The sequence below is a fragment of the Coregonus clupeaformis genome, chromosome 1 (genome assembly GCF_020615455.1).
Source record: "Coregonus clupeaformis isolate EN_2021a chromosome 1, ASM2061545v1, whole genome shotgun sequence".
Classification (NCBI taxonomy): Eukaryota; Metazoa; Chordata; class Actinopteri; order Salmoniformes; family Salmonidae; genus Coregonus; species Coregonus clupeaformis.
Window position 1 is genome coordinate 35,001,486 of NC_059192.1, and position 27,992 is coordinate 35,029,477.

A 27,992-nucleotide genomic window follows, 5' to 3' on the forward strand; every position below is an offset into this window, starting at 1 on the left:
CAGCACACCCTATGCCACACCATGTCTGAACGCGTGCAGGAGGAGAGGCAAGGGGCCATAACCGCAAATACTAACCCTGCATAGAGAGACACATAATGATGTAACCTTTCTGATGATACAATGGGAAAGTGTTGCAGTTGACAATCATCAATGTAGGACAATCATCAATGCCACCGTGTCCCTGAACACAGGCCTTCCCCAGTGCCTGGGCCACAAACGTCAGGGAGCAGTCTTTCCTATCTGGGAACAACAGTGTATTGACAGTGAGTGACACACATAATAACATACATTTCCGATAAGACAGTTAAAGTTAAAACAAAATGTGCTATCCTGCATTAAACAAGTACTATCTTCTGCAATATATAAAGTAGACATACAAACCTCTCAGAGCCTGCTAGGTTCTCTCCAGTGCAGTGAGCATCCCTCTGGCCAGTAGTGGATAGTACTGCTGGGGGAGGAAGAGGGTCTTGTTGTGGTGGTGCAGCTGGTTGGCAGTCAGGTCAGGCAGAGCCACCAGGTGGCACAGCAGGGTCTCTTTGAGCTGGGGAGAGTCGGAGGGACCGGTCCCCTGACAGCGGGACCACAGTAGGACTGTCAGACGACCGCTCTGAAGGAACCGCTCAAGGATGCTGACCAAACGGTCCAGACCTGAACTGGGGCTGCTGGAGATAGACGATCACGCACACACGCACACACACGCACACACACACACACACACACACGAAGAATCAATCAGGGATATGTACGAGATGAGTATATCATTATCATACAGGTCGCCACCAGTAAAGACACAGTTCTTCATAGTATCCAGCAGCCCCATTGTATTGACTGTCAATGCAATGTAATGTAATTTTCCTTCCGGTCTCGCTGTCGCGGGGAATGTGTAAACAGCCCAGACGCTCTATTTAAACGTTAACGATCATCGCTTGCTATACGGTTTTGGAAACCTTTGGAACATTAATATCACTGAGAAATACTTTATTGTTTTTAAACAATGTAAAATTACTGGGCACCATTTTAACACAAATCCCACACGGCCATGTTTCCATGTTACACCAACTCGCCGACTTGTTTATGCAAGAGAGAGGCGACCACCTGTTCTTATTAGCTTTCCATCTCCGAACACCTGTGTGTAACGGTAGAAGGAGGCCAAGTGTTGTAACTGATAAATACTGTATTTAAAAGGTGTACAGTAAGTGGTATTTGGAATTTGTAAAACTCTTTCTAGATTATATGAAAGTTAAGTTCCAAATGTTTCCAAAACCGTCTTGCAAGCAAGGATTATTAACATTAAGACATAGCGTTGGGACTATTGTACACATTGGCCGCGCTGAGGTCCATGGGTCGAATGAGAACCCAAAAGGGCTGGTATGGCCCCTTGGATTCTCGAGGACCAAGTATCCACTATAAACATCTTCAAACATGGTTCTCACCTCATTGAGACGATTCCATCCATCAGCACTAACAGAGCCTGGTCTGGAGGACGTCTGAGGATCAAGCCATCCCACAATTCTGTGCGCTGGGCAGCAGTACGAAGCTGGAACCAATCAGCATTGATGTTACTGATGAGAAACTGTAGGGTCCGGGTGTAGTGGGCTCAACTGAACTCTGCTCGTGTGTAGAGCTTTGGTCACCTCCTTCTCTTTGGAGGTATTGTGAGTTCGGACACATTGGCCCACTGAGCGTCGAACTTCAACATCTGGGGTTAGGGACTGCATCATTCAACAGCAACTGTTGGGGTCAAGATGAGCTTCAATGCATACATTATCTATGCTTGCTAATAGATGATGTGTTCTAACTTCTACCACTACTTTCAAGTTACCTAGCTACATACGAAATATACTGAACAAAAATATAAACGCAACATGTAAGTTGGTGTTGGTCCCATGTTTCATGAGCTGAAATAAAAGATCACAGAAATGTTCCACACGCACAAAACGCTTATTTCTCGCAAATTGTGTGCACAAATTGGTTTACATCCCTGTTAGTGAGCATTTCTCCTTTGCCAAGATAATCCATCCACCTGACAGGCATGGCATATCAAAAAGCTGATTAAACAGCATGATCATTACACAGGTGCACCTTGTGCTGGGGACAATAAAAGGCCACTCTAAAATGTGCAGTTTTGTCACACAACACAATGCCACAGATGTCTCAAGTTTTGAGGGAGTGTGCAATTGGCATGCTGACTGCAGGAATGTCCACCAGAGTTGTTGCCAGAGAAGGTAATGTTAATCTCTCCACCATAAGCTGCCTCCAATGTCATTTTAGAGAATTTGGCAGTAGGTCCAACTGGCCTCACAACCGCAGACCACGTGTAAGCATGCCAGCCCAGGACCTCCACATCCGGCTTCTTCACCTGCTGGATCTTCTGAGACCAGCCACCCGGACAGCTGATGAAACTGAGGAGTATTTCTGTCTGTAATAAAGCCCTTTTGTGGGGGGAAAACTCATTCTGATTGGCTGGGCCTGGCTCCCCAGTGGGTGCGCCTATCCCTCCCAGGCCCACCCATGGCTGAGCCCCTCCAGTCATGTGAAATCCATAGATTAGGGCCTAATGAATTTATTTCAAATGACAGATTTCCATATATGAACTGTAACTCAGTAAAATCGTTGAAATTGTTGCATGTTGCGTTTATATTTTTGTTCAGTATACATACATTTGGTAACAGCATAATGAGATTTTATTTAAGTAACTACTGACAGCCCAATCCCATAATTGCTATTATTGGACCAATTGCTACTGACATTCACACAGACATCAACAGAAGAGGTCCCGTGTGGATACTAATGATATACACTTAATAGGCACTCACCTGAATGTTTAGCTAGCTAGCCAGTAGCCACCGTAAGGCTGACAGGTTGTATTTCCACACCTCTGGTCTACTCACCGGGTGATGAACGACACATTTGAAACGGTTTGAAGCAGTGAATGAACATAAATGAACAAATACTACAGGCCAAAACAAGCTAATGTTCAAATTGCTTGAAAAAGTCCCTTTATTATTTTTCACGACAGTAAAAATCGCCTGCAGCGCTCAATGAGTTGCTAACAAAATAACGTTACTTCCTTACTGAATAAAAGTACATACTGTGTATCAAGCAAGGACCTTTCCGGGTGAGGACTTTCTTATAGCATTCCTGTTGGTAATAAGTCAGAGTTTTTATTCAGACTTTTAATTTATTCTGAGTGAACCTGAATTGAAAACATGAATAAACATACCAGTGCAATTTAGCATAAGCAATATTAAGAAATGTGTACAGCGGTAGGCTACTTTGCGCAATATAAAAATACATATACAATTATATGATAATATTGTACTGGTCATATAGAAAGCTCAATATTGTACTAATGATTTGTAGAATCCTCTCTCAGTCCTATCAGGTGAAGTGGCCAAACTGGCCAAGAGGAATATGACTGCTGTACAGCTGTGCTAGCAATGACCCTTCACTCCAGTATCTCTCCTCCTCAGAACTCTGTAATGATGCCAGTATATCCTCCATTTCCTCCTTCCAAAGCACATCCATCCTTGGGTTCATTTCCATGAACCGTTGGGCTGTTAACCGCACACTGCCCAAGCCTATCCCAACCACAGGGACCACTGGTATACTTGCCACCATCATGGCTACCATCAGAGGACACACAGGCCCTATCTGTTCCAACACACGCTTGTCATAGGTGGGGGTCTGTGGTACCTTTATCGGTGGTGGCGAGAATGGAGCCCCCTGATACTGCATGGTATGGTAGCGATCTCCATGGGACAGGGGATAATTGTAGAAGTTGCCATACTGTTGCGCAGTATGCGAGGACGGTGTATAGCCAGTAAAGCTAGGACTGTGCTGTTTCCAGGGGGCAGAGCCTTGTTTTGGGCTCTGGTAGTACATGTCCATAGCATGTCCATAGCCTGCAGGTGGGGATGATGGGTTGGAGATGGAGTGGTCCAGTATTGAGAAGGCTGATAGTGGGAAAAGGCAGGCACCTGGCTAGGGAGGTTCTGGTTCTTGGGATGGAGAGGGTATCCATAGGTCAGGGGAGTGGGTGATAGAGAAGGAAAGGCTTCCTCTGCATTGAATGGGAGAGACAAGAGAGAGCTAAGGTCAAACCATTGTATTAGACCAAGTTGTTTTTCACCCAAAACTTAGACATATAGGCTACTATTAATCACCTGAAGATAACACTGGGACAATTTTAGAATGCCTGCACAATTTACAAAGGAATTTACCATTTGAGTTCTCCCTTGTCATATAGAGGGACATTCTTTTTTTATCACTGGATTTGCAGCAAAATTATGTGAGAAAATAGATTAGTGGTACAACCCTCCAATGAGCAGCAATCCAGGAAATATAATTGTCTACTTCACAAATACTATTGGTCAAGACACTTCAAAGGATACTGCATTCTCTCTCCACGGAAACCACATTCTTACCATGGTTACAAGATACCACTATGTCTTCATCATGTATGTCTTCATGTATGCAGTCTCTTGCATGGAAATGTGATGAGCAATATTATACGAAATAACAAGATCATCAAACAAAATATCATTTTATTATTTGATTTATTTTCTAATCTTACTTCATTGTTTTCTTTTACCTTTTTACAATGACTTGAAATTATAATTCCCCAATAACAATAAGGATTACATCTTTCAGGGGATCTTCAAAGAAAAATATAGAGCAGTAAACAATCATGTTATCATAATTTATACAATATCCTTCAGAATAAGAATAAACTTCAGTTGTACAATTCTTGTTTCTACAATGTTTTCTTTTTTCCTTCCCATTCGTTTAAATGGCAAGCCATGCACTACTCCAGTAGTGATGTTTGTGCCTTGAGCAAAACTTTCTTTGGACATTGGAAGCTAGTGTGAGAGCAAAAGTTCACATAACAATTTATATACACATTTAAGTTTTTATAATTATAATTTAACAAAACTGACAGCCACATACGGTCAGTGCTTTCCAAGGGCTCGTCATCAGGTTAGTAAGAGGGACAATTATGAGAGAGGGGCACAGTGTTAAGACTTGCAGGCCAGTTTTTCAGGGCAGAGTTGGACTCAGCAATGATAATGAATTACTTTTCTGATGATAATGTTTTCAAATTTCTGCGAAGAAGAGGGTGTTAAAATGGTCAGAGAAGTAAAAATTCGTTCTTTGGTCAGTTTGAAAACGCTGTGGTTAAAAAGAAATTGGAACTTGTTTAAAGTGCATTAGAGAATCCCATTGAATCAAGTTTAACCCTGCAAAAGGGAATGTCTGGACAGGACTCTGGTCTTAGTCTAATCAGTCAGCTAGCAATCATGCTACTGTAAGTCTCACAACTAGCTGTTTGAACTACAGTAGACAGTCTGAAATAAACTAATAAACAAGGAATAAACAGAAAATAGGTTAATACTGCTGCTGTATCCAGGTAAGATAGAGTAAGATACGTGGGAAGATATGTCTTAGGGTTTCCTCTTAGTAATGCACCACTGGCTGCTGGGTACTGTAGTAGTAAATGATTGGCTGAAGCCTCGTGAGCCTCATATCTGCTGGGGAAAGCCACCTATTACACTCAAAGGCAGAATGACTTGAACCAATCAGACAGTTCAGCCCTTTGTGGGCTGGCTTTCTGAGGCCTCACTACCTGTCCCCAGTCATCAGGCGCAGTGCAACTCCACTGACCTCCATATGATATGGATGGGTGAACCTAATGATCGGTTTTAAAGATTCAGAAAGTGATATACAATAGTGATCAGTAGTTCTGTGCAGTGCCTGTTCTCAGCAGCTGGGGCGATAACAGAGTTGGCATCCGTCACTGACGTTAACTACAATGACAATGCCCTTTAAGAGGCCACTGTCTGCAACCTCAGCATTACAGTGGATCACACTTCAGTTGGGCTGAAGTGGAATGACCTCACCATAAACAGACATTTTGAATTGGTCAGACGTGACTGTGTTGCCAATTCAATGGGTGCTCAATGCAGCACTTTGAAATGTACCGTGTGCTACCTTGAGTACAAGACATCCATTTCAATCAAAAAGAATCATAAATATTTTTCTAAATTCAACAATTTCCCCTCGAGTAGCATTCAACCATTAAATCCATTGAATGCCAGTTTCCCTTGTGAATCCATAAATTCCAAAACTATTTACAAACTTTTCCCTCGAAAACAACTGGTATTAGAGAGAAACAACAAAGGAGAGACTGTGAAGTGATGTGAAATGTAGAATAAATATCTGTATGTGATTCACAGACGGGAGAAATTGACGCGTACGTGCTACATGCTAGTGCGGCATACACAATACCCTCCCATGGGGGGAGGATCATATTATTTCTCAGCAGAAGACCAAAAAGAAAATGATGAAAAATTCTATTTTTCCCCCCTCAACTATAAAAATACCTAGAATCTAAAGGTTCTAAAAAAATGTTACATGTACAAGTCGTTTACATCCAAGGCCATTTTCCGTGGAGCGCTGAAGAGAAGGAGAAGAGCGTGGTGACATAGCAAGAGTTTTATAGGTGGTAGGAAAAGGTGGAGGCGGCTGCGTTAGTTCTTTTAGTATAGCTGCGTTGGTTGGTACAGTGCTGTTCATCCCTTTCACCCAGGGACAAACCATTGGTGAATATGCAGCACTGATGACGTGTATTAATAGTCTGCCATTCTCATTTCCTCTTCATTAAGTCCAGAGATGTGGCGAAAAGTTCCGGAGCTTCAGATTGGTGCTCAGTCAACTGAGGCTCATACAGTAAAGAAGGGAGTTGTCCGTTTGTTGACGTCTGTTTGTCCATGAAGTCTGTTCTTCACAACGTTATTGCTTCATCTAAGTGTTAAACATGTTCTGCTCCTTTAAATCAAAAAGCTGCTGGAGAGTAATCCGTTTTCAAATCATTTCAGCATTCTTAAGTAATTCATATGGTTTTAAAACAAGAGATATCATCATATTAGGATTACATCCCTTCACAATAATTACTTTTTTTTTTACAAACACAATACTTTTTTTTGTCTAAATCAAAAAATAAATGAGTGCAAAAGTACAACCGATTCCATTCCTTCAATAAGACGTCAAATTATTCAGCATTTTCTGTCTTAACATTTTCATGGAAAGTAAGTCACCTATCCAGTAAATGTTTTGGGTAACAAGCAGACCAGACATGTCCTTCCCAGTGGATAAGCTGGCTCCCTTTCACTTTCACTCAGCAAGAGTCCACTAAGGATCAGGTGGGTCAGTCACACTAAAGAACTACACTTTCCAGTGCACTCAGCTCAAATAAAAAACTACAACCTAGTCTGAGCAAAGTTTTCTCTCAATTTGATTTAGTGACCAAGTTACACCATCCAATTATTTCTTGTCAGTATGACCAACATTTAAGATGTCAGTATTTGTCCGTTTTTAACTACCCCAATGTCACAGCTTACATTAAAAGGAATTGATGTGATGGAGAAGTGTTCTCTTATTGGAGTGTTTAACCCACCTGACCCCCTAGGACTCTGTTTCATTGTAAAAACAAATGGAGATGCAGCAAACAATAAGCCACTCAGTTTCACTGTGGAGACATCGAGGCTCACAAGAATGAACATGTCATTTGTGTTACTGTTATTGTAGTCACTAAACCTTTTTTTCAAAACAAAGTATTGCAAGTAACACAAAGGAATGTAAAACACCACACACACACACACACACACACACACACACACTAACCCTCAGGGCATTTCTTGTCCTCTACCCCAGGAAATGTCCCTCACCTGGGTTGCCTTAACTCACACTGGGAATATAATCCAAGTCAAAAGACAAACCAGGATAAAGACTTACACTGCAAACATGACACGGTTTATGTAGTAGGCGGCACCGCAAGTCTGTGTTCAAGAGAGCAGCCAGGGTCAACTTCATCTGACCTCGTCTCCTGACCAGTGCAACATACGGTTTAAATGTGGATTAAACATTGTTCAGTGTGATACAGGAGAACGCTCCCAAACACCCCAGGAGTTCATTTACTGAGCTCACGGTGAAAGATGGTATGAGCTGATATGTAGTGCAAGGACAATACGCTTCAGAATCATGCTAGCATTGGGGCTCATAAGATTTCATTGCCGAAAAGATATTTAAGGGGACAGTGACACGTTAACCAGGTCTTCCATGGAGTCCAAGGGTTCCTCAGAGAAATCACATATGCACACACAACTTCAGACACACAAGAAAACTTAGGTCCCTCTACCCAAATACAGGGAAGTCATTAGAACCAAAGCCTACTGTAGACATGGGGAACAGACACACACACACAAAGCAAAGCTCAAATCCCAGGGACGTTAAACCATGTAGCTTATTTTCTCATAGACAACAGCCATCAACAGTGACAAAAAAATAATCTTTTTTAATCTTCTTTTAAATCTTCTTTAAGGGTAATTGGAGTGCTTTTTTCCACCTAATATAGTTCAATAGGTATATCTCTCTCTGTGGTCAGTCTCAGTAGCCAGTCTTTAAGTGTTTAGCCAGTCTCTCCCAGTATGGCAGTCCAGTGAGGCGGAGAGGCCGCCAGGCTGCCCTATTCCAAGATGGCCACCTCTACTTGACTTCCAGCATGGAGGGGTTGGACTCCATGATGGCCACGATGATGCGGTCGATGTAGTCCTGTAGTCGGAAGTTGACGTCCTCCTGCTTGCGGATGGCCTCCATCAACTGCAAAATAACAAAACAGATCTAATGTTTACAAGGATAGTAACTTAGTGACCTTTTCATTTGCACTGAACAATTATTTCAAGACGGTAAAAAGGGACAACAAGATATACAATATAGAGTTCAGCAAAATATATGTTTAAGATTCCGAATTTTGATGGGGCCACAATATGGGCACCAGGAGTCTTAAGAAATGTATTTTATTCCACCTTTATTCATCAAGGTTAGTCTCACTAACCACATTTCCATCCAACCTTTTTATGCGAGTAAAAATGTCACGACAGGCCTGATGAAAACAGCAAATTTGTCAGTAAACTTTCCAAATGTCGACAAAACAAAATACGCTAGATAAGGTGGGATCTTTTTGTGTCAGTAAAATTAATTATGCGAAAAATGGCAGTAGAAACACTTTTATGCACAAATATTGATATAATAACCATTTTATCAAAGTAAAGTTGGAGTCACGCGATGACGTGTGGTCCTCCCTCTACGACGCGGGAAAGCATGCAGTTTATTAGGCTACACATGAAATAAGTTACGATGAACTTCACAGGGTGGTGAAAGTGCACGGTGATCAGCTTGATGCTGCTTTCCAATAAATATTGAGGGTCTTATTCTAGTGACATGAAGATCGATGCTTGGCTGCCATTTGACAAATTAAAATAATCTCGCTCTGTCCTTTTGTCCATAATAATCTCGTCATGTAGGCTATACCCGCAAGCTGTTGGTTAGAGCGCATGTGCCAAGACCAGAGTGGGCACATTCGCTATATAATGCACCTGCCAATACCAGAGTGGGCACATTCGCTATATAACGCAACATTTTTGGTGACAAAAATCAGCAGAGTTGAACATGCCATCGAAACCCATTTCACTTGTATTTTTTAATTAGGTACATGGGAATTTAACTGCAAAAGTTATTTTTATGTGCACTACGTCAATCACGCACATACTTTTCTCTGCATCAACTTAATTATATGGAAACACATCTCCGGCAGGAAAATGTGCATTTTTTATGTCGCTTTGTGGATTGTAGAATATTTGCATGAAAATCTGTCGCCAATTGGATGGAAACCTAGCTACTGAGATAATGGACGTGGACATGTATTTATGGCCTTTACATCAATGCATCGCCTTCACTGTATATCTATGGCCTGTATATCTATGTGTATCTACTGTATACATGTATCTATCTATATTGTGACTCACCTCTCCCCGGGACACAGAGTTGATCTCGGCGGCCAGTGACTCGGAGAAGGAGGCCGTCACCAGGTTCTTGGCTCCCTGGATGCTCAGGTTGATGATCTGGCCGTTCAGTTCGTCGTTCTGCTCCTTCAGACTGCGGTTGTCCTGCTTGAGGCGTCGGATCTCCTGCTCCAGCTCGGCCTCGCGGGTGCGGCTCTGGTACTCCTGCAGCCCGGCGCTGGGAGAGCGCCCTCTCCTAGCCTCCGCCTCCAGCTTGTACAGCTGCAGGTGCTCCAGCTGCTTCCGCAGGTCCTCAATCAGCTGGTGGAGGGAGAGAAGGGGGAGGGAGGGGGGGAGAGAGAGAAAGACCGCTGTTAGAGAGAGATAGTCTATTCTGCAAGAGCAACTAGTCACCAACCGTTGGAGGGGTTGGTTGAAAAATAAAAAATAAAGGTTTTTACACATTTTCTACCCAGCAGCTGAGAAATAACGAAAAGCCAAAAGGAACCCTAATCCTACTCATTGACAGACCAAAACGAAATGACGGACAGCCCTCCACATTTGACGTGTATTCAGAGTCAGGTGTCACCTCGTGACCTCTCACCTCCTGCGTGTGCTCCTTTTCCTTCTGGTTCTGGTGGCGCTCATGGGTCAACTTGTCGGTAGTCTTCCTCCGGGTTTCCAGCTCCTCGTTCAGCCGCTCCGTCACGTCCTCCACCTCGTCCTCCAACTTCCTCTTCTCCTGATGGGCGAACAAGAGGAAGGAGGGATGAGAGGAGAGATACATAGATAAGGTATGGGTAAGGACAGATGAGTGGGAGGGAAGGAAACTTGGGAAATGGGGGTTGAGGTGGATGGAGAGAAGAGGTAAACAGATAAGGGATTGGAAGGAAGAGAAAGGAGAGATGGGGGAAGAGAAGGAAACTGGAGGGGATAGGGAGGTGGAAGGAGGGGATAGGGAGGTGGAAGGAGGGGATAGGGAGGTGGAAGGAGGGGATAGGGAGGTGGAAGGAGGGGATAGGGAGGTGGAAGGAGGGGATAGGGAGGTGGAAGGAGGGGATAGGGAGGTGGAAGGAGAGGAAAGGGAGGAGGAGAGAAGACAGTGCTCTTACCTCCTCTAGTCTCTCGATGTTGGCGCGGTAACAGGGAACACAGGACCTCAGCTCACTGTTCTCCTCATCTAGCTGCTGCAGCCTAGGGCAGAAAACAGCACAGTTCGATTCCATCTAGCCACGGTACACATTTGACAACCCCCAATTCAATCTATTCAAATCATTCATTCAACAAATTCAATTAAACATTCTGTTCCACACACTGACACATTCACAGCTGAGGAGATACAGTACAGTACAGCTGACCTAGCCTGACGACCTAGCCTGACGACCTAGCTGCTCTGTCGTTCGCTACATACTTTAGTCTGAGACTGCCATCACTGAAGTCGTTTGTGGTGACGAGGGGCACGAGGGGTGTGGTACAAAACAAAGTCATCAGCGATCGGATCGTCTCTAACCAATCAAACTATCAAAGCCAATGACATATTTTCAAAACGCCGCTTTACCCACGTGTGTTCTGGCTCTGGCCCAACCCATCGGTTTCTGGACCAATCAGCCGGCCCCGAACGTGTTCGCATTTGGTGAAGGGTCAGGGAGGTACTCAGATCCAGACTCATTGCGGAGAAGAAACTAACGTCCGTGGGCGTGGCTTTTGGCCGAAACAAGGAGTCTTGGTAGTCAGGCAACAACTGACCTGCTGTGACACCTACAGGTAACTGCCAAAATAAAGGAAACACCAACATAAAGTGTCTTAATAAGGTGTTGGGCCACCATGAGCCGCCAGAACAGCTTCAGTGCGCCTTGGCATAGATTCTACAAGTGTCTGGAACTCTATTGGAGGGATGCCACACCATTCTTCCATGAGAAATTCTATATTTGTTTTTGGTTGATGGTGGTGGAAATTGCTGTCTCAGGGGCCACTCCAGTGTTCAATTGGTTTGAGATCTGGTGACTGAGTCGGACATGGCATATGGTTTCCATCGTTTTCATGCTCATCAAACCATTTCAGTGACCACTCGTGCCCTGTTGATGGGGGCATTGTCATCCTGGAAGAAACTTCCATCTTGATAGAAATGATTCACCATAGGTTGAAGGTGATCCCTCAGAATGGCAGTGTATTTATTTACGTTTACCTTGAGTAGACCTAAACCATGCCAGGAAAATGCACACCATAACAGAGCTGCCAGAACACTCATTTACTCAAGTGTTTCCTTTATTTTGGCGGCTACCTGTTACATTACATGTCTACTCTACTGAGAGAAACAGCTTTGGGATCAAAGGCTTTGGGAGGGTCTGTGGTACTCTAGACCAGGGTTTCCCAAACCTGGTCCTGGGGCACCCCCTGGGTTCACGGTTTTTGCCCTAGCACTACACAGCTGATTCAAATAACCAACTCATCATCAAGCTTTGAATCAGCTGTAGACCAGTAGGTGGCAGTGAAGCCCCACAATGTCACTGACCGACACAGTCAATGGAGCAGTGTTGACAATCACAGCCTCTAAAGGCCTATGCACCAGGCAGGCACACCAGCTGGCCACCCTTGCTACACACACACACACACACACACACACACACACACACACACACACACACACACACACACACACACACACACACACACACGTACCTGGACAGAGCTGAAGTGAAAAATTGCTCTGCCCCCCCCCCCACAAACACAGACCTCACAGGATGCTACGCACAGGATGATAACCACTCTCCTCGTCTTACCAGACACATACCCACCCCCCACATACCTAGCCTGCAGGTTCTCCAGCTCCAGGCCCCTCTCCCGCTCCAGCTTGGTGAGGGCGTCCTTGTGGCGGCGGGTCTCCTGGTGCAGGTGGTCCTCGGCGCGGAGCTCCTGCTCCTTGAGCTGCTCCTCCAGGGCGTTGGCCCGGTGCACCAGCTGCAGGTTCTCCTGGCGGAGGCGCGCGTGTTGCTCGCCGCTGGCCTCCGAGTCCTTCTCCAGCTCCGCCACGCGACGCTCCAGCAGGAGCACCTGGGAGGAGGACGGGGTGAGGGTTAGCACAAAGCAGTGTTTGTTTATTAGGATCTCTTTTAGCCCACAATGGGGGGGGCGACTCTTCCAAGTCTTTCCAAGGTGTTCTGTGGCACAACACTGTGTGGAATTGACCGGTGCATTGTGGCATTTAAGCGATGCCATTGAGAACTGGATGATCTTTTTATTTCATGTTCAGTGGTTTCAAGTTTTAATGTCACATGCACAGGTACAGTGAAATGCCTTTCTTTCAAGCTCTAAACCCAACAATGCAGTGTATGACATCGTGTATGACACAGTGTATGACATCGTGATATTGTGTTGTTTGACACGGAACTCTTTCTTTCCATTGACATACAGTGCTGTATAATGCTGTTTGGCACTGTTGATCAACTCGGTATGATGCTGTATAATCTTATGATGGCTGTGTTGTGATGTTGAACTCTGACCTTGTCAGTGATGTCGGTGTCGGCCAGGTCCAGTATGTCCCGCGACAGCTCGCTCATGCTGTCCAGCGTCAGGGAGCTGTTCTGGAGGAGGTGTCTTTAAAACGCCGGAGAATAAATAGATGTTTGTGATAAAGAAAGCAGCTCAAAACTGTTCCGTCCTGGGAAGCTTTCACTATACAGTTTCACGCTAAGTCAGGATAGCTTGTTGCGTTTGTCAAAATCCACCATATTTTCACATTCAATCTAAAATAATATTCTACTGAATTCATGAAACTAACTCATTTTGACCTACCGTGCTACCTTCTTGCTGGACAGCCTCTTGCTGGAGCTGAATGGGGGGATGGAACAACAGGAAACCAGTCAAGACGAGAGAAAGAACAGTTGAAAGAGACAACGTCTGTCTCCTGGTGTCCTTCCTCCCTACCCACTCATCCCTCGTTCCAAAACTCAGAGGGATAAAGAGGTTGTCATACCGGGAGCATAGGAGCATAGGATCCTGAAGTACGGTACATGTTCACATGCACGTCTGCACACACACCACAGCAATACAAATGCATGTTTTTTATTGGACAAGTCTATGAGGGTAGGCCTAGTCACTCCCTGTTTCAGTCCATTTTCATCTGTTTGGTGCCTAATGAACACAACCCAGACACAAAAGCATGTGCATTGGCAAAAAAGGTTAGTTTTTTCCCATCAGCACTCATGCTTGAACAGGTACAAGATGATTCAGTCCATTTGTAAGGTTGCAATGGAATGAGTACTTTAAATGGAATATGAGAGCAATGACCTAAGCCATACACCACTGCCAATGACGTCAATCACCTGGAAGTTAATTCAGGTTTAGCATTTTTTTGTTGTTGTTGCAACGTTTGTCACTGCACACATGGAATTGTTTCCAGGTCCTTGACAGGATGCGATATATGTATGCATGAAACTCATAAGGCATGCGCTGATATGAGCAATGGGAACTCTGGGAAAACCTTCTGTTGGCCACCTGGCACTAACAGCTAGAGCAAAGCACGACGGTCCACCTAACTCACCTTTACGAACATCGACTAACAACCTTACAAACCTGATTTATATCGCTACAGTCCAGACACCATGAGCAAGCTTGAGTTTGAGTGAGAGGTTCTCCCCAAAGACAAGTCAAGCCAAACTCTAACTCACACACAAACGTGCACTGAAGAGTCAAGATGAGTGGCGTGAGATGTGTGTGACGACCTATTCAAAAACATACACACAAACACTGTCAAACTCTGTGCATGTGTCTGTCTATTTGACAGTATTAAACACACGTGTGTGCATCTTACAAACTAAACACAACAGGACAGCACACGCACAGAGAACGAGAGCAGTGTGTGTTACCTAGTCAACACGGCAATACACACACACACACACACACACACACGGGATAACCTTAGTGGTGGTGGGGAGTGTTACCTATTCATCTCTAGGAAATTGAGGCGAGTGGAAAGGTCCTCCAGGCGAGAGATTTGTTTGTGACATTGGTTACAGAAAAAATCCAGTGCCTCCTCCCTGAGGAAGCTCTGAAAGCTGTCAGGGAGAGTAGTGGGGGTGCTGGGGAGAGAAAGAGAGGAGGAAAGGAGGAGAAGGGGAGTGAGTGACGGAAAAGTGGGGTGCACCGTGATGGAGAAGAGGAAGCTTTGGGGATCAAGAGTGCAGGATTATGAGAGTTTGTGAAAAGGGAAACTTTGTGAGTAATTGGGCTGTGGAGTTCACTGAAAGGATGGATTCCGTCTAAGAGCGCTGTTCCAACCAAGGGTTCTTCCTGTCCCTTCAACGAAAGGGCTACTGTCATTGGGCACACCTTTATATGTACATTCATGTATTACTTTAGTGACTTGGCTCCGATGAGCTGCAGTGAGGTTCATATTCAGTTCACTTGAACAAAACAAAACCTGCGTCGCTATTCCTAGCACACAAACAAACATCAATAGTTAACATAAGTGTGTTTGGCGCTGCAGCCTCTCCTCACATCACCTTTTCTGGCTGATTATTTATTCAGAGAGTGCATCTCGTCTGTGTTTTGCAATAGGCTGGCTCCGATTCGAACATCGACTAACAACCTTACGAACCTTATTTATATTTATTTATACGATTTGTATGTGTGGCGTGTGTCTCGAGGTGGTCATAGGTTCCTGTGAATCACTGCTGTGCCGTCTCAGGCATTCTCTGCTGGCTAGCTTGTAATGAAGGACACTTCTGTGTAGTTACAGCTGCAGTAGGGTGTGTTTGTAGACACAGTGGCAGCGGAGCAGCAGTGTACCGTCTAGGTGTGTGTGTGTGTCTAGTAAGATGAGGAGAGTGGTTAGCATCCTGTGCGTCCAAGAGGTGTGTGTTTACACACATCAGTGTGGAGAGGGTCAGAGCAATTTTACACTTCAGCTCTGATCAGTAGCACGTCTCTCGGCATCACCACATACACTACTGCACTAACCACAATGCTCCTGCAACACACTATGAATCACAATGGCCTCTTTCAAACTACCCTAGTGCCCATTCATTTTAGTTGGAAGGAATGTACGGTTGTAAGGTTGAATTACCAAGGGGGGGGTTTAGTATTACTGGTAACTCGGAAGGAATCATTAAAGCCAATCCATTTAGGCCAGCTTATTTCCATATTGTGACCGAGAAAAGCTAGGCAGTTAGCTGGCTAAGAACTTACAGGAATGAAAAATGGGGAAAATATCACCCAAATGGGAATTATGCATTATCCGGCTTAGTGTCTTAGTGAAAACAGAGTGTAGGAGAAGGAGGGGGTGGAGCGAGTGCAGAAAAAGAGGAGAGGAAGTGCTCAGGAGTGTTCAGGCAGAGCAGTACTGTGTCAGAGGAAAGTGAGAGGGGACTGAGTGTTCATGTGTGGTCAGGTGAGACACACTTAAAGCAGTCCATACTGGCTGGCTCAAACCCCAGCGTTGTTAGCGAGCCTATGGAAAGCCTGTAACTCTCCGTTTTGGCTGAATTCCATTCAAATAAACATGCTCGGTTCTATCTCTCCTTGATGACTGGATATGTGTAAGCATTTGGTGTGCAGTAGCTCTACCTCAACATATGTTTTAATAAAAGTGTAAGCAGCAACAGGAAGAGTCGTAAGTAAGTGAACTTTAACCTTGTTCCCTTTTATCTCGTCCTTCAGGAGCAGGAGGCAGTGGGGGTGGAATGGAAAGGAGGTCTCCAGAGAGTTCTTATCAATGTTTGACCTCCAGTCTTTCCAAACATACAGCCAGTCAGTCTGCTTATAACAGCACCAGGGAAGGTTGTGACTAGGAGACTGCAACTGAGAATGTAGCCACCACCATGTCCAGAGTCAGACTAAATCTACCCTGCTACTCTATCCAGCAAGACAACGCTTTCCCTGCTCCCTGACAGGAGCCAATGACGAAGACTACTAACATCTACACTGTGTGTTTGACGGTACCCTAGGATAAAGTAATGTTATTGTTGGTAACAATGTGGCAGCTACTGTGGGTGACCTTCATCCGACACGTCAGAGTTTTGAACTGATTAGTGGCACTTAAAAACATAGCCTACACGACACAACTGCTCAGTCACAGTCTTACTTTGAGTGCTCAGTTGGACCCTGACTGAGTGTGGACTATAGACTGGGTGCTGTTCTTTAGGGTGGTCCGTACCTGGGAGAGAGTAGCAGGGAGGAGCAGTTGTTCTGGTCGGGGGTCTGGAGGTGGGACGAGTCCCCCTCTCCCTCGGTTCCCTCCTCGGTGGTGTCCAGCAGCAGCTCCGAGGTGTTGCTCTCCCCAAAGTCCTCAAAGTGTTCCTCCTCCCCGCCAATCACTGTCACCAGGGTGTGGCTGTGCAGCTCAGAGCTCAGGGAGAACCTGAGGGACAGAGAAAGGAGGGATGAGCGTGTATAAAAAGAGAGAGAGAGAAAAATAGGAGGAAGAATTCACACACAGGGATTGCATATAGCCACGTTCACATAGAGGTATTTTTCTACATTTACCCAACTTTGTGCAGGTATTGGTGTCTGTATCAATGGTGTCAGGGGTAGAAATGCCAGAAAAATCTTGATTGGCAGTTTACTGGCGTGAGACCTACTCATGGTTTGTGGTTCTATGGCTGTATGTGCGTTTGTTCTTTAAATTGTGTACAAACTCATTTACAGGCTAAAGTTAGGGCTAGAGTTACGTTTTTATACCTGACTATCTGTAAAAACAGATCTGGGTTCCTTCACCTACAGACCACAGTGGCATCCTGACCTAACATGGAGGATCTATTTTAACACGGCTTCAACCAAATTAGAAGCGCTAAACTATTACAGTAAGAGTGTGGATATGTTCCAAGTTCTATATGCAGAGTTTAGCACACCGTTTGTGTTGAACTGAGACGCCTGGAAAGCAACTAGCCTAAATCCTACGAATAGAGTATTTGGCATCACAGATTAAGACAGCCCTGCAAAGTGCCCAGCAATCTGGACAAGTTTTAAAATCAATTGGTTTTAACGGTAATCTGCTAATTCATTAATCCTACAGACTCATTGGTCGAAATGAAGCACATTTAATGTTTGTGGTCCACCGGCAATGTAAAGCTGATGTCTAGCTATACTCGCTGCATGAGAGTGGAGCTTTCACTGGGTTCTATGTAGGGTAAGCTTAAGAGGTGACCTTAATTGAGACGAAACAGGGCGAAGCTTCTCATCAAGTTTAAAATTAGCAGGCTAACTTTCACACAAATAAATAGAAAGCTAAAGTTAGCCATGTTTAGCCACCAAAATAGACATGTTTGGCTTGTCTGCGATGGCTAAACTGGTAGGTTCACCTGAGTTCAGCTGATATACAGTACAGTGGCCTTGCGTTCTGTAACTGGAAAGGGTATTAGATAGCCAGACTTTCCTTTGTACCCCACAGGACATGAAGGGTGGCTGGAGTGTAGCTACATACACACAGGATTTCCACCTCAGCCCCATTCCAAGGGTTGCTGTCATCCAAAGACAAAGCCTAGTTCTATTTCTTGTGTTTACAAGTACAGAGTCAACAGACTTATAACCCACTCAATCCTACCCTCAAATTCACTTTACGCTAACCACCGACACGGTATCCTGCACTTGGTCACTGATCCCACAGACCCATCCACTTCAGATACACTTTAGCCTCGCTCAACTCAACATTAAAAAACAATTAACACCGACTCAGCACAATACTTGTAACAAGCTAACACTTGAACACTTTAACATAGCACTCAAAATCTCAACATATTTGACTAGCAACTCAACCCAACATTCGGACCCACTTACCCACTACTCAGCCCAACACTGAGGTCCCTAGTAAGGTCCCGCACATGGAGGGCAGGTGAGGAGAGAGACCGCATCTTCAAACGCCGTCCGCTGCCACCGCGTCTCAACCTTGGAGCAACTGGAGACAGACGACCTCCAGCCAACCAGAGCGGAATCCTGAACACTCACTGGTTACACCAACCCAAGAGTAGTACTGCCCAGTTCTTCAGTTAGGAGACGATCCCAAAGACCTTGTCCACTCAAGGGATCAGTCCATGGTACCCAGAAAATGTTACTGATAGTTGCACACTCTTCTTTCCTTGCACGTTTAATAAGTTCCCACCAACTTGGTCGACTAAAAAGTATTCGTCACAGTCTGTAACCACAAATGATCAGTCCTCACAAGTGACCCGTCGGTTGTCCCCTGTTACCATGGGCTCTTCCCCATAGACTGGAGGCAAGATGGGGAGGCAGGCTGTGAGTGGCTGAGGGTTAATAAGATTAAGGGCTAAGCAGGGGCACCAGGCAGGCGCGGTGACTGGCCCGGGCCCAGCCGAGTGAGGTAGTGTTGGGGCAGGACACGATGGGCGGATGGGCTGGGGGTGGGTAATCCTGTTAAACTCCTAATCCTCAGCCAAGAGCATAGACTCATACATGTAATGGCCGTCTCCTGGGCCACAGAAACTACTAAGAGGTGTTGAAAAACCAAAGCTTAAAGGCCCTTTTGTTAAACGTTACTGACAGTGTTGAGTCATCGTGTGTAGGAATAGGAAATTCGTCTAGGTCTTTATCCAAGAGCACATGACAGGGAGGTGGGAGTGTGTTGTTATTGTGCTGATTCGCTTAAAATATTTTTATGGGGCAGGATCATCATGGGAGCCATCACTTGATTCCAGTGGACTCCAGTGGAATATGATGTGAGTTACACACATAGGCCTGCTGTATAACAATTGCTTTCATGAAGCCAATTTATAATTTTAGAGTAGCACATCTGATTGTTATATAATTATCTTTACCTCTGATGGTCAAACGGGACTGTTGTGATCCCACCGCTGCCACCAATTGTAAACCTTTTCACAGTGACAGCAACTCAAAATGGTTGTGGTTGGTTTTTGTAATTCACCTGCTGTGATCTTCTGACCCATCAGTGACAGACAGGGCAATTCAACACAGGAAATATGGAACTCAAAGAAGGAACTGAGCTGAAATGCAGAGGAATCTGTCTCAAGGAAGAATGGATAGGTGAGGCCTGAGATAGCCACAACAAGCTAAATCAAGAAAGTTGTATAAGAAAACACCTGTATGTGAAGAGTAACAGGGGCATGATCTGACATAGCAGAGTAGAAAATGGATGTTGGATAGACTTTGCCGTTTGGCAGTGGAATACATTTCTATTCAAAATGTGTCAACACAATTCAGCCCAGCGAAAGGTCAAAATTTACTTAAAGTATTTTATTTCGGGGGAAGTTCAGCCCTGGTGAGTCAGGGGACGACCTTCCATAATTCCTGCCAAACCGCTGATAGTGCAGGACTGCTGAAACAGGAGAAAGTGGAAGTGTCTGCCGGCCGGGCTTTCCATCAGCATGAAGGAAAGAGGTGGCAGGGAGCGGGAAGATGGGGCCCTCACCAGAAAAAAAGGAAAAGAACAAAAAAAGAGCAAACTCCACACTTCCTGGAATTCAAGGCTCAGCTGTGGACAGGAAGTCCAAACACATCCCTGTCAACTGGTCCACCCCACCCCCTGATCCGTCATCTACCCGGAGAGACAGGTTACACAGTCAGCAGATAAGGCCTCATTCCCCTACACTTCCTCCTCCCTCTTGACTGACCCCAGCACTACAGGCAAAAACAACTCATTAATACACTCAGAATACAGACCCCAAACAGTAACTACTTTCTTGAGCGGATGGTCAGGGGGCCGGAACATAATTACAAATAATTTGTAGACTGCAAATTGACCGCAAGAAGCCAAAACAGATATAAGATGACTAAACATAATCATTTCAAACCTTGCTTACATTTGTTACGATCAAATATATCTCTCTATTATACTTTGGAACATATAAAGTCACCCGCGGGCCAAATTCGGCACGCGGGCCGCCAGTTGGGGAACCCTGGCCTAAAGTAAAATCAAGTTACTGCAGTCGTAGCCTACATCAAAAATGACTTGATGTAAACTTCTACAATCAGGTGTCAAACACTTAAACACATAAGCTCTTGACAGAGATATCTGGAACAGTGTGCTGCCTGTGTCAAGTGGCTGTTCCAAACAGGTGGCGGGCACTAATCTGACATCTTAGGAACAGGGCATTGGGACACACTACAGAGGGACCACAGTTAATAATCTTTGCCTCATTCTAACTATTGACCCAATTAAATCATTAGGGGTGGAAGAACCCAACCAAAACAAATTCTTAGACAAAGAGCACAATACATTTTTTTAAAAAAAAATTTTTAGTCATTTAGCAGACGCTCTTATCCAGAGCGACTTACAGTTAGTGCATACATTATATTTTTTTCCCCCTGTGGGAATCGAACCCACAACCCTGGCATTGCAAACACCATGCTCTACCAACTGAGCTACATCCCCTGCCGGCCATTCCCTCCCCTACCCTGGACGACGCTGGGCCAATTGTGCGCCGCCCCATGGAGACAATGGTAATATGTTATCAGTATTTGCCCGAAGGGACAATATGTCTAGTTTTTGCCCTAAGGGGACAAATAAAGTAGCATTAACTTGAAACAAACTGAACTTGTTGGGCGTTGACAATACTCCACAAACAGAGCTCAAAACGCAAGAGGTGTCATGCTATTGCCTGCTTTCCGCTAACCAGAAAAGTTTAGGTAAAAATGCAGGTAAATGTCAATATAAAATATTAACTTACTGTAATCATTGCAGCAACACATAACTCTTGGCCATTGAAGATCAACTGATCTCAAAGCTCATAGTCAGCCAAAAGACAAACTCAAACATTCAGTGGATAGATCAGGGCTCACATGGCTGTCTCTTCAAGGTCTCTGGATATTACATTGTGTCTGAGTGTGAGGTCATCTCTAATGTTGTGCAGCACCAGAACAAAAAAACAAGGGTAGAATGTTCAACAACCCAAGTGTAGTTTAATAGTGGGATAAGCAAGTTCCTTCCAAACGGTCAGTGATCTATTATGCCTTTGAAAATGATGATGATGACCTAAGATCTCTATTCTCTACCATCTGGTCCTTACTAAATAAATAAAATCGTCACTCAAAATAACTATGATCTCCAGGCTTTGTTCCTCAAATAACCATGTGCTGTATTTCATCACAATAATCACTTTATAATGCTTTATCTAGGCCTGCAAGCTATCTGCCATGTGTTGAAGACAGGTCCCACTGCAAATCTAAGAGTCCAAAACACATCTGGCCAACAGTAATCGTCCAATAGTAAGAAAATACCATGATCTATTTAATTTGTCAACTGATCAATTCAAACCATAGTAATTAGACTAGAGGGACATGAGAGCCTGCATGCACTTGAGGAGCAGCCAGGACCAACCACCCTGGAGAAACCATAAACAAAAGGCATCTTCAATTAGATTGATATGATAAGACTTTCGCTCTCTGTAGACGAAAGGTATTTCAAGCCCAGGGCCATTACAATGGTGGCTATTATTGCCTCTATTTAATCTCTGTCTGGTGACCCACATAGACTCCCAAGTCGTCTGTAGAATCTAAGACGAGATACAGGCTTGATGATACAGAGGCTGTGATGACTGGAGCTTGCGTTAGTTTGGCTTATCCTAGTTAATTCCCATTACTATTTAGGCCTATATGTACTATAGTGTTACAGTGCAACCCCTGGTGTCTGAGTGATGAGCAGTGACTGGTTGGGTGGTATTCAGGACAGCTTTGACCTACCTTTGCCTCACCTCGACTTCGCTACATATGGGATTACAACTTTAGCTCAAGGTTAAAGGTGGACTCAGCGATATGACGTAGATGCAGAAAGTAAACAGCATAGTGGGTCAATTTACGCAAACAACTAAGAGCGCTGAAGAGCGAAGCTCAACTTCTTCGCTGTTTTGTTCCCGTGGCTACCACGTTGTAAAGTCACGAAGCGAACCCCATGCACATTGGCAGATACTATGTGTGACTGTGTGAGAGCGTCTTGCATTTCGCACAGCGCAATATCTGCTGTGCCAACTGTACGTGGGTCGAGTTAAGGGGCCGCGGTTAAGGTTATAGGTGACGATCAGGACTAACTACTGGGCCAGGGGCCTGTCCTGAGAAAACTGCAAATGACCATGCAGCCTTTCGCTCCACATGGAGTAAAGAGGCGTAAGGGAGCCAGAACTGACCTGTTGCTGCTGTCCTCAGGGTCGTGGAGCGTGGCCTCGATGCCGCTGTCCGTTTCCACATCCTCGTGCATCTCGGGCTGGACCAGGGCTCCGGTGTCCTCGTCGGTGAACGTCTCACACTCGCTGTAAGTGCTCTCCGAGCCCAGGTAGGCACTGTCTGTCACTTCATTCTGCTACAGGAGGGAAATAGGACCATTTTAGTTACCCTATAAGACAAAGTTAGTAATCATATAACTTCACAATAGTGGTCTAAAGTATGTACATTTTTTGTTATTTAGCAAGACGCTCTTATCCAGAGCGACTTACAGGAGCAATTAGGGTTAAGTGCCCTGCTCAAGGGCACATCGACAGATTTTTCACCTAGCTCGGGGATTCCGAACCGTAACTGGCCCAACGCTCTAAACCACTAGGCTACCTGCCGCCCTGGTACACAAAGAGAGTTAAGTGGATGTCATTTGAATTGAGAAATCATTTCCTGGTGACTAAAAATAGCAGTATGATGTCTGGTAGGTCCATACAGTAGCTAATGTGTGGGTGGACTGTATAAAGCAAATCAACATGAAAACACCCCGTTCAGAGCTGATGACTACATACACAGGCTGTAATGGACATGGTTGAGACTTATGGCCTACTTTTTCCTAGCTATAATTTTGCTGACAGCATTCATTGATATAAATTATGACTCCAGAGGAAACATGTTTATCTGTGACGCATCCTGAGCAGATATGGAAAGAAACAAACGGTGGTAATGATTAACAAGCTGTTACGTATATCATGAAACCAAGCAGCACAGATTAATTATGATCGTTATGGATTGTAGACGCCAAATTGTGTCAATCTTGAGAAGTCTGTTAAAAACTTGACATCACCAATCATTGACAGTTATTCAAAGAAAACAAGCAAAGAAAGACTATTCTCATAGGAGACCATATTCACAATTCAACTGTTGCCAGTGGCGGTGAAAAGCCAATTAGAGCAGCATCCAAACAAAATATGCGGCATAAACACATATCAGATGGTTTCAGATGTCCGTGCCAAGCAAAACCTGCTGTGTCAACACCTCGAGTCAACACTGACTAACACAGAGATTTCACTTCCTAAGCTCGAAGCACAAAAACATCCAAATGTTCAGATAGATACTCAATAGAACTTCATAAGACATTTAGCTATAACCAGAGCCTGCCAGGTGAGTCTTAATGAGTCCAGAGCAAGAGAGCCCTCATGGGAGAGCCTCCCATACCTGTCTGTGTGGAGCTCCAGGAGGAACCGGGCCCAGAGGGCTGTCCACCATGCCCAAAACCATGCTGTCTGCCTGGGGCTCACGGGCAGGAAGACTGGCCTGTCATGAAACCCCCAGTAATTTCCCCTCCTAGCGCTTCCTCCTTTTCAATCTCAGAAAGCAAGAGTGTAAAACACAGAATCCCCAACACCTAGTTCAGCTCCAGTCGGTTCTCAAAAGGGGTGGAGTCTGGAGACTGAAAGAGTCCGAAGGGCAGGGGAAGGCAACGGTACAGGCCGTACTCCCACTACCACCCCAACTACCCCTCTCACGGAATTTGATGGTAAAAACATCATATGAAAGAAAGGGAGCAATGTCCCCTTTAACTTTTCTACTTCAATGTCTCTAGTTCCTGGACCAATGTGACAGGGTGAATCATTAAGCCACCGCCTGTTCTACCCGTCTTCACAGGCTTGTATGATTGGACGAAGAGGGCCATATACTTCATAGAGCCATGACTACATGGAACTCTATTCCACATCAAGTAACTCATGCCAGCAGTAAAATTAGATTAAAAAATCAGATTAAAATACACCTTATGGAACAGCGGGGGACTGTGAAGCAACACAAACATAGACACATGCATACAAACACATGATAACATACGCACTATACACACATGTACACATGGATTTTGTGTTATAGATATGTAGTAGTAGAGTAGATGCCTGAGGGCACACACTTAATATGTTGTAAAATCTGTTATTAATGTATTGTAATGTTTTTTAAATGTATAACTGCCTTAATTTTGCTAGACCCCAGGAAGAGTAGCTGCTGCCTTGGAAGCAGCAAATGGGGATCCATAACAAATAAAAAATATACTGTATGTGCATAGCCATTAACTGACTCATTGTTTACCTTAAAGGCCCAGTGCAGTAAAACATTTGACTTTCATGTGTTTTATATATATTTCCAAACTATGAGGTTGGATACTGTAAAATGTAAGATACCCTCTTAGTGTAAGAGCTGTTTGAAAAGACTGTCTGAAATGTCAGCCTGTTTTGGTGGGATGGAGTTTTGGCCTGCCTAGTGATAGTAAATTAGTTAATAGACCAATAAGAAAGAGAGTTCCAAACCTCTCTGCCAATAACAGCTAGTTTTCAGTTTTCCCCTACCCATTCAGACCACTCCCAGACAGTCCTAGCAAAATTATTGCTTGAGAAATCGCTCTTTGCTAAAAAGCATTTATTTATTTCTTTGACCATTTTAATGAAAAACAAATCACATTAAGGTACTTAATTGTTAACACAGAAATTATTTGATATTGAGATAAAAACTGCTGCATTGGACCTTTAAGGAGGCAAAACCAGCATGACGTAAGCCCAGAGATGGAGCCATTGGAGGAGAGGGGTCTGGATTGGCTGTGTTAATGCATCTCTTCCTTATACGAAGAGGTTAGGCTACAATGGCCATGTATTGACAGGGAGAGATACTCTCACAATGACAGGGGGGTAACAACGCACTGGTTGGGTGTTTTTTGGGGACGTAAACAAGCTGGCTGAGAGTGGGAAGGACAAGGAAGAGGAAAAGTAGGAGGAGGAGGAGGAGGAGGAGGAGGAGGAGGAGGAGGAGGAGGGTGGGGCGTTTGGTTTTCTCAAAGCAAGCAGGCCCTCCGCCCAGCTACCTCACCTCTCCTGTTTTGAGAGCAAACAGGGTTAGAACAGGGTGGCCATTGAGTGAGGAATCTTTACTGCCAGGACCCCAGGGGAAAAACAGAGTTCAGGGACACAGGTGTGGCGTCGACTTTAAAAGCACCAACCACCAACTCTCCCCAAACTCCGTCCAATAGAGCTACCGCTATTTCTTAGGGCAGGACAATTTTTAGAAATGTATACTGTAGTGATACATCAGTTAATGTTTAATTCAATGTCATGGAGAGGACAGACCCAACACTGATCTTAAGCAAACCGTTTCTGCAACTCACTTCACTGTGTTTTTGGAGGTGTGTAACTAAAAGGCTAGTAGTTGTATTATTGTTACTACAGGCTCAGTTGGTAGATCATGGCGCTTGCAACGCCAGGGTTGTGGGTGCGTTTCCCACGGGGGACTCAAATTAAAAAAGTACTCAAACTTTTTGAGGGTAATACAAATGAAAGTCAATTGAAAAACGGTGCTGGACTTGATTCAAACTCTCAAGTAGTCACTAAGACCTAAGTGTTTGAGTGCTAGGTTAGGGCCAAAGCCTGCACACCCTGTGGCCTGACCAGACCGCTGCTGTATATTTGCCTGAGACTACAGACTGCACTAATTAGCCATACCAACGGGGGGTGCTGAAACTACACAGTGTGCAGACTCAGACTGATACAGTGCACTCATACTACAGTGCTGGAAGCAAACTGACTGAATAACAGTAGAAAGAAAAGGTCTAATCTTCATATTCATCATCTTCAGCACCACCCCAACATTTGTGAAAGTGGCGCGTTCTATGTTTTGTAGTAAAAAAGATTGAGAAAGACAAATATTTCCAATGACATCATCAAGCAATTAGCAGGCAATTAGTAGGCTATGCCTACTCACAATTGGTCAAAATCACACGATGCACACCGATGATGTCATTGGAAACACTTATCTTCCACTATGTTTTTTTACTACAAAACATAGAAATGCACCATTTTCAGGTGATGATGAATATGAAGTTGAACATTTGAACAAGTTTCCCTTTAAATATACAAGTCCACGCATAAGAGGAGCCAGGAATGTCAGATATGCCCCCACCGCAGCTGAAAAAACATAATAGCATGCGTGTGTAAAGTACAACCAGACTCAAACCATTCAATATTTTGTCAAAAAAATAAGATGTGAAAATTCAGCCAGATGTCATACGACGGGTGCCAAACTGTAAAGTTCAGCATGCGGAATATTCACGGAGTGGTAATGATAGCTTCGCTGGCCACTCGCTGAATTACTGTGGGATGTGTGAGTGCACAGAGACTTCAGCCTGGGAGCTCTGTATGCAAAGGGACAATGGGGACAGCACAACTGGACCACACAAGACCATAATAAATTACAAATGGGCAGTCACAGTGGTGTACCATGCTATACATTCACATTAGACCACCGTGACCCATATTATACTGCTTTATGTCGGGGGTTCATATACTGTGGTGCAGTCAGTCACATTGCTTTTCTGATGTAGTTAAGTCTGTGTGAGTGGTCATATTGCTAGTAGTAACTGTAATGTAACCAATAACTGCGATGACTATATCCAATGACATCACCCACCTCATCGTACTCCTCTGGGCAGCCCACGGCTCCGTCCCCTGGGCTGAAGTGCACATCGTAGAGCTGGGGCTCTGCCCCTGCAGACACAGACAGGACAAGGTCAACACATGCAGGCCAATACACACACAGCAAACACATACAGATCAAAGTCAACACAATGCGATGGTAAACACAGAGCCAATATAGAGCCAACATACCACGAAAATATGATAGAACACCGCCACTACACAGGTGTAATACAGTAAACAGAGAAAATACTGTCGGGTCAACTCTGAGAGTTAAAGATTTAACTACACGTTAGAGAATTAATAATAGGCTGCATTGTGTAAGTCAGGCGAATACAAAAAGGATTTCAGCTTTTTTATTAAAAGTGCAAACTTTGAAAGTATACAGAAGGGGGGGACTAAATGTCTGAACCAAAGTCAAATGTGCTATGGTCAACTACAGTGCTTCTTTTACCGTACATGTCCTCGCCGCCCTATTTAGAAAACCAGTCTTTATGCTTGGAGTAACAATCAACATTATGTAACAGTCACATTTCAAGGGCTGCTGTGTGCAATGTGA

General features: G+C 44.4%; 1 protein-coding gene across 4 annotated transcripts in view; it reads right to left on the minus strand.

The window, feature by feature from the left end:
* Nucleotides 1–4,530: 4,530 nt before the first annotated feature.
* Nucleotides 4,531–27,992, minus strand: part of rab11fip3 (RAB11 family interacting protein 3 (class II)) — a 52,959-nt gene continuing 29,497 nt past the window's right edge. For 2 of the 4 annotated variants that reach the window (XM_045220840.1, XM_045220846.1), the window contains exons 4-14: nucleotides 27,429–27,505; nucleotides 22,928–23,100; nucleotides 16,993–17,196; nucleotides 14,780–14,917; nucleotides 13,632–13,667; nucleotides 13,340–13,433; nucleotides 12,646–12,890; nucleotides 10,952–11,033; nucleotides 10,444–10,581; nucleotides 9,864–10,160; nucleotides 4,531–8,658 (exon numbers count right to left, since the gene is read on the minus strand). In XM_045220840.1, coding sequence (XP_045076775.1) covers nucleotides 8,545–8,658; nucleotides 9,864–10,160; nucleotides 10,444–10,581; nucleotides 10,952–11,033; nucleotides 12,646–12,890; nucleotides 13,340–13,433; nucleotides 13,632–13,667; nucleotides 14,780–14,917; nucleotides 16,993–17,196; nucleotides 22,928–23,100; nucleotides 27,429–27,505 — 1,598 coding nt within the window. In that variant the 3' untranslated portion in view covers nucleotides 4,531–8,544. Of the gene's footprint in view, nucleotides 8,659–9,863; nucleotides 10,161–10,443; nucleotides 10,582–10,951; nucleotides 11,034–12,645; nucleotides 12,891–13,339; nucleotides 13,434–13,631; nucleotides 13,668–14,779; nucleotides 14,918–16,992; nucleotides 17,197–22,927; nucleotides 23,101–24,167; nucleotides 24,410–27,428; nucleotides 27,506–27,992 lie in introns of those variants that run through there. The other 2 variants (XM_045220850.1, XM_045220848.1) reach the window with 2 other exon arrangements.